Genomic DNA, 11493 nt, shown 5'->3' with positions numbered 1-11493 from the left:
GAAATGGGCGCATTTCATTCGACGATTTCAGTTTTTATTTCCAAAAAAATAAAAAAAAGTTAGGATACTGTAAGAAAACATACTTTCATACCACTTAAGTAACCAAGAATTTCGGGATAAAATTTTCGGGCACCTCATATTGTATATACATACTATATTCATATTTTGGTAGCTTTTTGAAAAACGTAATGGAATGGTATGGAATCGACTCTCTGACCACTTAAAGTATAGTACTTACAGCATAATAAAGACGGAAAACATAATTCAGCTCGCTATAGCAAAGAACTTGAGCGAGGTTATTGAGTCGAATGTTATAGAGAATATATGGAATAGCTGCCACACTCTAGTAATGTAGATATTGCTACTAACGGGCGTCTTGGAAAACTGATGGTAAGATGGAGATTGGTGTATGCATGCGAAACATGGCTTGAGAATTCGAATGAATTGAAGCATAGGTGGTAAGAGTTCAAATACTGGCGTATTGATGTTTGTGCATATCTTTTTTGTTTATCCAAAAGTTTACCCCAATTTTATAATTTTAAAAAGATAGCAACAATGTCTTTTTCATTAAAATATTTTATTCATACTTAGTTAATTCACACAATTTATTTATATATAGACATTTGACAAATACTCGCATAGGTTAAATATATGCATAGGTAAACATACAATATTGTGTTTCAAAGACCGACCAGAATACAGTATGCCCCGATCAAACTTGTAACTCTGTATAGTGCTTGTTGTGTTTGAAGGTAGATGTATACGTCTAAATAATATAAAATTTTTAATGACCTGTGAGCACTTTGTCACGTTTGTCGTATTTGAGGATAGATGATATACAAATATTAAAGATATAATTCACTTTATGAAGGATACAGATGAATTATACAATATTGCAAACCAGAAATAATTATAAATTACATAAACTCTAATATATGAGTACCGTGAATTAAGTGTTGTGTTTAGTTGACAGCATCATATGAGATGTGGAGAACTCGTATACAAATTACACAAGATCCTCACACCTCATTACTGCTGAAATAATATAAAACAGAGTAGGAAACGAATATAGAATAAGTGATGATTCCTATACGAGATTAGCTACCTCGTATAAGGCTGAACAGGTTGTCATTTAGGATATATAGTCTACTTATTTTGCTATAATACGTTACTATATGACATGGGATATATAGTAGAATTAATATATGGACATGCAGGATATATTGATTCAACACCAAGGTATAATAGGTTATAAGTACTATTCTCTGCCTTCGGCATAAAGAATGATTACAAGATAATAGGTTGTGATCATCCTTTACAATAACTGTTCACTCAACTCAAACACCACGCACGAATACTATTTTCCTAATTAATTCTATTTTCCTGCAAGCAGTGCTACATAATGGTTAGCACGGGAAAATAGGTTAGTTGCATGATCACTAGATCAAGCCATGGATACGTTTACAAGTCCACCCGCTCCGGGTAGATGCGTAATCTCCTCAAGGGAGAATTCTATTCTTTTACGGTTCAGAAGACGTACGTCTTCTTTCAGTAGAATAACTCAGCTGCCAGTTTCTAGGTTCCGCAATATGAAGAAGATATTTAAATTTTTGCAGTAGATATTTTTTCTTCTCTTTGAACTTACCTTGATTCAAAATAAAAACCTACTAGTTTGATCTCGTTAGCTTTTTATTGTTTAACTAAGTGATATTTTACTCCACAAGTCGTCAAATACCACAACGTTCTGACCTCTAATTCATATAACAATCTGAGAAACAATCCAGATTTACTGCCTTTACCAGTTCTAGTGTACTGGAACAAATAAGATTCCAGGCACACTGGGACAAATAAGATTTCATCAGGCAGACTTCAATTTTACTGGTAATCTAGATATTTCTCAGTGGCGTTGTACAATTCATTAACAGGAACAATATTACTCGGTTGTCACTACTACTTTCTTAATTCCACTATAAGCTCAGTTTAACCTCGCCTTCATATAAAAGACCATTCAATTCCTAAACCAAAATAAAACTATCCAAGAACTATTGTTCGGTCTCGCTGACTCATTCAGTCTCTACATTTAAAACTTATTAAATTATAACTCCTGATATCTAAGAATATCACATTTGGATTTGTATTTGATAAATGTAGACTTATTTACCTGTAGAGAACTGGTGAAATAGATAATAACAAAGCCCCCATTGTACAGTACGTGAGGACCTATAGACACGTGTTTGAAGGCGACTATAAGTCGTGCCTTCATCAATATCAGGAGCTTCGATGCCTTTATGCATCAGCGAAACACGTTTAGGTGCCGTGACCACTTGGGCATAGCAGCGTTTAGAATGATTTTTGGGCTTGGAGGCCAAGTTGGACTCCGCTTACCAAGAAAAGTGTTGGGAGTTGGGAAGAGCCATGATGCAAAAAGAAATCGGTCTGAGATAGCTTCGTAAAAAATCCCAATCTGACAATTGATCAGTCCAAAAATTTTCTATAATTCGTATAAACATTTCCAATAAAAAGTCCGAATTTTTCTTCAAAGAGTCGAATCGGAAGCGAAAATACTGTAACATGAGACATGTTTAATCATTCGTATCAAAGCTCTCTTCCGTGTATTTTGTTTTTCAACTAAATCCACCAATCAAATCGCGACATACCCTTCCTAACCCGTAACCACTTTTGCCAACACCATCTCAGCCCATTTGACAATGAGTGTTGCATCCTCATCTTCTGAGGCTACCTGTGCAACTGTAACTGCTCGGAAAAGCGCCAGCCGTATCCCGGCGCCATTAAAAAAGGTTCATGATGGCCAACGTGAACGTTTCGTTGCTAAGCTACTTTACGAGGCACCTGACGTGGCTGCTTATTTGCGTTCACAACAAATCACGTCGATCGTCCACTCAACTCTTACAGTACGAGTGGGTCGGTTTCTTCAAGTTTCCTTCTAAAATTTTTGATCATTATACCGACGCGTATAGATTGATCACTGATCAGCTTGGCCCTGTCCTTGGGGATTTAATCTTATCTCTTTACGTAGTACACGTCCCCTTTCCGATTTAATTATTGCAACAAAGTTCAAGTCCGATGATGCCAACACCAAAGCCATTTCGCATGGCGTAACTGTTGAGCATGTCACCTACAAAGCCAGCCGCTTCGTAGTTATGCTACCCGATCAACGACCGCTAAGGCTTCTGTAGATCATACTTTGTCTCCATTCAATACACCCACTGGTACTGCCGGCTCAAAATATGCCAGTATCACTGTTGCTGCCAGTATGGCGGCTCTGGACGAGCCTGCAACACCTGCGCCTTCCGATGCCAACACTAGTTCGGCAACTACACCCCTTCATAGTCGTTTAAATCCTGCTCACACCGATGATATGGATCAGATAATAGATGCGGATACCACTCCTCCCAACATAGTCATGAGCGCCCAGGAGGGCAATGAATAATCGACCATACGCGTCGCATCCTTAAATGCTCGCAGCATTTTCAAGGATGCTGACAAAGATACCCAGAAACAATATACAGTTAGTGGAAAAATGGTTCGGATGGTTTTCAATTTTACACTAAATCAACCATTACTCGATGAGTTGTCATTTAAATAAACCGAGGAAATATTCAACAGATAGCTAAAATTGTGCTTTATCATCTGTTAAGTTTATAACTTATATGATTTGATATCGGAGCTACAATAGTGAAATTACATTGATAGGTCTATCCGAACCATTTTTCCACCTCATCTAATTTTATGCAATCTCATCGGAATAACAAACTTAGCGACGCTAAATGATTCAAGATGACTCACAATGCGTAATGATGACATTTCGCAACTCCGCAGGTCATAAAAAAGTATAAATATGCGACAGTTTGTCTCCTTTTTCGACCTTATCCCTCTCTCTTTAAAATAACTCTTTATTATCTCCAAAATGCCTCGCGCCCTTCCCATAGACACCCAAACAATATCAAATCCATGTTGCAAGCTGGTTATTCGTTTTCTGCCATCATACAGCGTATTCCTGGAGTCAAGAAAACCACAATTGCTGACTATAAAAGGAAGTTTTTCCCTGATATCGTAGGCGGTGCACCTGGTCGCAAGTCTGTTATTGTTGTATATGGTAGAAATAGATCACAATAGAAAGAAAACAAAAGGAAATCTGTGAAGACCAAGTTATCTTCTTTTATTAAGTAGAATATTCAGATAAAGAATGAAGACAAAAACCATGTAGGAAAAAAGTACTTCTATTTATATTTGTGGATATTGTAAAAAACTTTTTCATCGGGACCCTTGAACAGAAGATGACCTGATGATAAAAGAAAAGACATACCCAATTGTTATTGTACGGCTAATCGTGACAGAGCGGTGCCTTGACCGATTGGATCGGTAAATGGGGGTAAGTGAGTTGATCTGATGAAAGATTCCTTTGACCCGTATCTCGGCAGATTCATTATAGCTAACGGGACGGGCAGGATAAACTATTCCTTGATTCTGCCGATGTCTCTGTTGAAGTCTTCTGAATCTTGTCAGGAGGTAAAGAGTTAAAGTGAAGGAACAATAAGTTGAATAATAGCTTGAATAGATGAGATACATGTATATTGTTTGATCTGCAAAATAAAGTTATCTGATTTATACAAATCCAAATACTATATTAATTTATTTCTAAATCAAGTCAATTACTTATATGATGTTGTCTCGGATGTGTACATACAGATGATCTCTTCTTCCGGGATCGATAAGAATTGTTCTGACAAAGCTATCACTCAAGATTAAACCAATCATTATAAGGATCTGTAGTCTCTTATTTAGCATTATGTAATAATCTACGCGTAATATGATGTTGGATACAACAGTTATCAGTGCTACAACCCGTAGCTACATTCGGAAGCAGCTTGTTTTGGGTAATACAGTGACTCACAAAACTGTTCACATGTTTGGTACTTTCACACATTCTGACTCATATCTGTCATGTCCCGACCACTGTCTACGGTATCGAAACACGAGTGAGAATTAATTAATTTAAACACAGCATAAACGGCTGTCAACTTAGATTTGAATTGTCGATTAAGCAATTGTTCACAAGTCAAACTGGTATCAGATCCATAACAGTGTAAGAACACGCCTTCACTAATCTCTCATTAGATCCATTAGTACTCATTGGTTGTAACTAGTACATCTTCCTAACATCCTCTATAAGCTCAGCTAACTCTCTGAAAAATATATAAAGCCTTCATGTTCTCAAAATTGAAATAAAGATGATCTGACTTTTTCGGTCTCGTTCTATCTTGGTCTATCAAATACTTAAGAATATCTCAATATCTTTGGAAGTTTTTGCGTAATCGGGATGAAACTTAGATCAAACGATAGCCCAAGTCTTGTAAAAAGTTATGTTAGAGTATCATTTGTCACCAGTTTTTTTGACATATTCTATTACGATGGAATTGCCAAGAGTTAAGAAAGTCTTTATACATTAATTAAACCAATTTATACCGATAAAATTCCAATATCACAAACGATACCAACCAGAATGCAAAAACTTAGAAATGATCAGTACAATTCAATTGTCTCGCTCCTCAAGGACGGTGTAAGTGTTAGAAACATAGCCAAACGGGTTGGTGTTAGTATTGGGAAGGTCTCTCAGGTCCGTAGTCAGGCAGTTCCACACTTAAAACGAGAGAAAGGTGGTCGTCCTCAGCTACTCAGTGATGCAGATAAGCGATTTTGCGTACGCGCGTGTACCAAAGGCCGCGATGACAATGCTGTTCAGGTTCAAAAAAGGCTTAGAAATGAAATAGGTATCTCTACAAGTGTTGAAACAGTCCGTAGGGCCTGTCGTATTTGAGGCATGATGGCAATATTATATGAGTAAATTACTCAAAACGTCTAACGAAATGTAAAATAAAACTTGATCTCAGATATGAGTACAGCTCATACTGTAAAGATAACCTGTTCAAGTCTTATGTGAGGTAGCTAATCTCACATAAGAATTATCCTTAATCCATATTCTTTTCTTATCTTATCTTTATTTGTTATACATCTGATCTAAGGTTCAAATGTATGCAATCGAACACACCGCTTACCAAACGGGAACGAAGATATGAGCAGTACTCATATCTGAGATCAAGTTTTATTTTACATTTCGTTAGACGTTTTGAGTAATTTACTCATATAATATTGCCATCGTGCCTCAAATACGACAATTTGCTTGTGCAATGCGCCATGAAAACCTCTTCAGATGTCCTTTCAGTGCTTTTGCTTTTTTCATGTTTAGTTTGCTTCAGGTAACTCATTTGCCCACAAGAGGTTAGTATCAAGTTAGAAGGAGCATTAATCCATTTCTTTTAAAGAACAACGGTGATTTCCTGAAGGAAGATTGGTGGCATAATTGGAAGGTTTTGCGTGGATGTGGCAGCCCAGAGCAAAGTTTGAGTGGCGTTTCGCAATGGAAAACTGCAAAACAAGCGCTTTTAGATGAAACAATCCATACAACTAGAATGACTCACGGTGGACGCCATGCTGGTGCAATGGAGGCTGAAGCTCTAGGTATGGCTATTGATTTAATCAAGCGTGGTGGAGGATGGAAGGATCGTCTTGGCCGATTGGAGACTCATTACCTCGGAAAACTTCCATCACAGTTCGCAAGAGGTATGGCCGGCTTCTGGGATAAGCCTTTCGGATTAGCAAGAAACAGCGTATCACCGCCCATTGAACTGCAACGAATGATTTTCCCTTGGATTGAGTATTCTTTTGGAGAGAACAACATTGAATGCATGACTGTATGTGAGCGAGAACGAAGATGAGGAGGATAACATGGCCAATGTAGAAAACAGTGAAAATTCATTGGAATTTGTACTAGAAGAGAATGGAATCATGGTGTCTCGAGAAAGACGAAGAAAGGGAAAGCAACGAGCAGTTCAGAGCAGCTTAGACACAGCAAAAAGAGGCTTTTTACGACTTTGATCAGATGTAGAAGGATAATTCTACAAGATGCAGCAGTATACATGTATTTGAACAAGGAGAATAAACTCGTCAACTCCAGAAGCAATATCTTCTCAAATTACATATTCAAGCAGTTTCAAGAAGATGTTGTAGCTGCCGTAACCAGTCCTTCTGTTGGCAGATTAGAAGAGTACGAAAACCTTGTGCCAAGTCTTGTCGATACACATAGACAAGTAGCCAGTCGAGTAACGGAAGTCAATCATAGGATTGTACGCTTGCAACAGCAGCAAAATGACCGCTTTCAAAAGAATGAAAACAATTTTCAGCGATTTGTTGAACAAAGTAATCGTTCCAACCTTACGTTGCTAAACACTACTCAACAGTTAGCACGAGACGTACGAATACTCATGATGCAACAACAGTGTTTGAATTCTCAAATGCAATTGCTTTTAGCTACCAACACTCCATTAAATACAAATATCAATAACGATATGCCTTGAGCATCTACCTTTTCTTCTGCTGTTCAAACACAATATACTCCCTTTCCTCCTCTCGCCGCTGAGCCTTGTGTTATTCGCTAGTTTTAACTTTGAGATAAAAGGTAAAGAATAACACAAGAGAAAATAAACACGAAAGCTTAACGTAATCAAACCACCGTCTTTATTTCTCTTTCAAAAACAAACTAAAGAAAAAGAAAAGAAAACTAAAATTACTGCTATTAATAAAGACTTATTGTGTTTGCTGTCTACGAAATGATTGTATCGGGATCTATAGCTGACACTGATGTATTATCGTCAGATAATACTCAGTGAATCAGAGGTTTCCGTAAAAGAATAGGTCTTCCTTTTAAGTGGATAATTACTCGTCCATCCCAGAGCGGATTGATTTGTAATGTGCTATCCTGGCAGATCCAGGGTGATCATGCAGCTACATCTATAATCCAATATCTATCGGCCACCAGTTGTGTAGCTCAGATACTGTGGGAATGATTATAGATGTTAGCTAGGAAGAGATATTGGTGCGTGGTGTTCTTTTGATTGCGTGAACAGTTATTGTATTAATAAAGAGTGATTGAGCCTTTTTATCTCCAATCATACTTTATTTCCGGAACAGGGAGTAGTACCGCGACCTACTATGTTCTGGTTGTTGAATCAATATATCCAACGAGTACATATACCAATCCTGCTACTGTATCTTTATTTGTTATACATTTGATCTAAGGTTCAAATGTATGCAATCGAACACACCGCTTACCAAACGGGAACGAAGATATGAGCAGTACCCATATCTGAGATCAAGTTTTATGTTACATTTCGTTAGACGTTTTGAGTAATTTACGCATATAATATTGCCATCGTGCCTCAAATACGACACAAATATCGGAGGAAGCGACCAGTCTTGCCTTGGCAACTACTTTGCCAACAATGTCTTGCGCATTGCGCAGAAAGTTCAACACGGTACGAGCGACTTCTTTTCGAAGAGTGGGTAATAGAGCTCGCCTGAAGATGGTGGCAGTGGTTATACAGTATCATCTTCCCACTTGGCAGCACGACGAATAATTTGGAAACGGTCCGAAAACGTTTGTACAGTTTCGTGAGGATTCATACAGTACGAAGAGAGAGAAGCTTGTCCTTGTTGTCAATTTCAGCCGCAGTGTCATGGGTACCGTAGTCTTCTACGACGGTCGCTTTAACCTCGTTCCAAGTGAGATCACGGTGTGATGTCCTCTATAATTACCTAGGCCAAATACTGTATATGTAATTATTCACCTAAACAACACTACATGTATTTCCCTATCTGCCCATATTTATTTACAAGGTCTCAGACATGCATTTTCTCTAAACAAATTACTTATTTCAAAGATATAAAAGAGACCCAAACGTTAACTTGAAATAAAGACATTTTAACATCTTTTTATAGTCTCGTTACTTAATTTAGTCCACTATAATCCTAATTGGTAAGATTTACACACGGCCTTTGAGGGATAGTTCGAACCATGAGCGTTGGTCTCTGTTCATGATGCGGATTGGAATGAGACGTGCCCAGTGTTGGTCGATATCCAGGCCAGTGGATGTAACACTTATATAGAAGTTGTCAAGCAATTCCTTCACTGACTCATGTGAATCAGCAGATTCCTTCCAAACGTTACCTTGCCATTGCCAGTAAGATAAATCCGTTGGGATTAAGTAGCGGTATCGATCATTGGCGGTTGTATAGTAAGAGGAGTGGAACCAGTAGGAGGGGAGCTTATGACTTGCTCATGTTGATAGACCTTTGAAGGCCTTCAAGGTACTGAATGTATTCAGCAGTTTCGTTGGTTTCAGCCTTCATAGCATCCAATTCTTGTTTAAATATCTTGTTCATGAATCCTACGGCGATTGAGTTGGTAAAGGTTGCCAGCCTTATACGAAGGATAGCGACAGAATTGGAGGTACCAGAGGAAGAGCTTGAGAGACCGACAGTGGAGGAGGATGAAGGTTCCTCACTGGTAGTAGGTTCTTCATGTCATCTTGTTGCATGGTGATATCAAGGTTGTCCATGTGAGAGTTCAACTGTTTTTGAGTGACAGCAGGGGTAGAGGAAGTGACAGAGTTGTTGGTAGAGGCAGACATAGTAAGAGTTAATAAGTGTTGAGTTGGTTGATAGGAATTCGCTGAGAAAATGTGATATTCTTAGATATCAGAAGTTATCATTTAATAAGTTTTTAAATGTTGAGACTGAGTGAGTGAGATATTCTTAAGTATTTGATAGACCAAGATAGAACGAGACCGAAAAAGTCAGATCATCTTTATTTCAATTTTGAGAACATGAAGGCTTTATATATTTTTCAGAGAGTTAGCTGAGCTTATAGAGGATGTTAGGAAGATGTACTAGTTACAACCAATGAGTACTAATGGATCTAATGAGAGATTAGTGAAGGCGTGTTCTTACACTGTTATGGATCTGATACCAGTTTGACTTGTGAACAATTGCTTAATCGACAATTCAAGTCTAAGTTGACAGCCGTTTATGCTGTGTTTAAATTAATTAATTCTCACTCGTGTTTCGATACCGTAGACAGTGGTCGGGACATGACAGTGAGTCAGTGTTGTATCCAACAGCATATTACTCTTGGATTATTACATAGTACTGAAATAAGAGAATATAGATCCTTATGAAGGTTAGAATAACCGTGAGTGATAGATTTGTTAGAACAATTCTTTTCTTTTGCGGAAGAATATTTCAACTGTATATCCGAGACAACATTGGTTGAGTAACTGACTTCATTTAGAAATAAGATACAGTATTATAGTATTTGGATTCGATTAAATCAGATAACTTTATTTAGCACATCAAACCACAAGACATAAATCTAATTTACTTAAGCTATTATCTAACTTGTTGATCCTTACTTTAACCCTTTACATTCTGACAGTATCCAATAAGACTGAAACGTAGACGTCAGCGGAATTAAGGAATAGTTTATCCTGTCCATCACGTTAATTATAATGAATATGCCGAAGTCCGGGTCAAAACGAATCTCTACTCAGATCAACTCACTTATCTTCTTTCACCGATCCAATCGGTCAAGGTACTGCTATAGCATGATGAACCGTGCAGTAACAATTGGGTATGTCTTTTCTTTTATCATCAGGTCATCTTGTATCTAAGAGTCTCGATAGAAAAAGTTTTTTACAATTGATATATCCGGTTACTTTAAAAGACTTGTAAAATAAAATAAGACAGTAAAATGACCAGACACAACAAAGATATTCTTTATTCAAGTTTATTGAGAATGATACTTTTATATGAGAAACGGGGTTATTAACGGGTATTCAACTATTAATACAACTGAACTAAAACTATCATGAGAATGATAAGATCTTAGCCGCAAGCGGGTGTCAAAGTAGATGTGTATCAGATTGTCAAGCAGGTACTGAAGTCGTTCTGTAGTTTAAGACGAATAGTTGTATCTTGGATACAACAACAATATCCACAAATATAAATACAGTGACTCACAAAAGTGTTACAATGATTTACAAAATCAAACAAATTTCCAATTCAAATCACTATTGCACCTGATATGATTAATAAACCCCCATCCAAACTAATATCATTAGGAAGTATATATTGTTGGGTTTCTAATGATATAACTTTCAAACATACAGTGACTCACAAAAATGGCTCAATGTTTCTGCATTTTGCGGTTTTTTCACTGTAGCTAGACAATGAGTATTTTTAGCTTAATTTTAGCTATACGACAGTAAAGAGCAATACCACAAGTACTATTGGTATAAGTTTCGTTGACATCGCACCACTTCATCTGCAATTACGAACATGAATTGTTGCAATGTCGACAATCGGGCATTTTGCATAAATTCACGAATCACTAATGAACTTCCAAAAAACACAACAAAAAATGTATTTTAAGGGCCAGACAGTTTCGCATATTGTATTTCGCATAATTAAGCAGCTCTATGTTTCATTTTTCCCCTGAAATTCCCATTACAACTTTCATTAGATTCCATCGATTACCTTTACCCCACATTTCAACTACATTAACACTAATTGCAACAT

At 37.3% G+C, this 11493-nt stretch overlaps 2 protein-coding genes across 2 annotated transcripts; one reads left to right on the top strand and one right to left on the bottom strand.

Annotated features, from left to right (window-relative positions):
- Window positions 1–3963: 3963 nt before the first annotated feature.
- BDF20DRAFT_790306 (uncharacterized protein) lies at window positions 3964–4933 on the top strand (the record flags this gene model as incomplete). Its single annotated transcript, XM_053076179.1, has 2 exons — window positions 3964–4117; window positions 4851–4933. Coding segments are annotated over 2 exons (237 nt in total), but the record flags the coding sequence as incomplete, so codon positions are not given.
- Window positions 4934–8242: 3309 nt separating this feature from the next.
- On the bottom strand, window positions 8243–9548 carry BDF20DRAFT_917691 (uncharacterized protein; the record flags this gene model as incomplete). Its single annotated transcript, XM_053084600.1, has 4 exons — window positions 8243–8435; window positions 8905–9015; window positions 9209–9291; window positions 9372–9548. The coding sequence occupies 4 exons, from the start codon at window positions 9546–9548 to the stop codon at window positions 8243–8245; spliced, it is 564 nt and encodes a 187-aa protein (XP_052930836.1).
- Between the last annotated feature and the right edge of the window lie 1945 nt (window positions 9549–11493).

Source organism: Mycotypha africana (genome assembly GCF_025528875.1).
Source record: "Mycotypha africana strain NRRL 2978 chromosome Unknown BDF20scaffold_17, whole genome shotgun sequence".
Taxonomy (NCBI): Eukaryota; Fungi; Mucoromycota; class Mucoromycetes; order Mucorales; family Mycotyphaceae; genus Mycotypha; species Mycotypha africana.
Note: the sequence above shows the minus strand (reverse complement) of the source record. Positions and strands in the feature narration are given on the sequence as shown.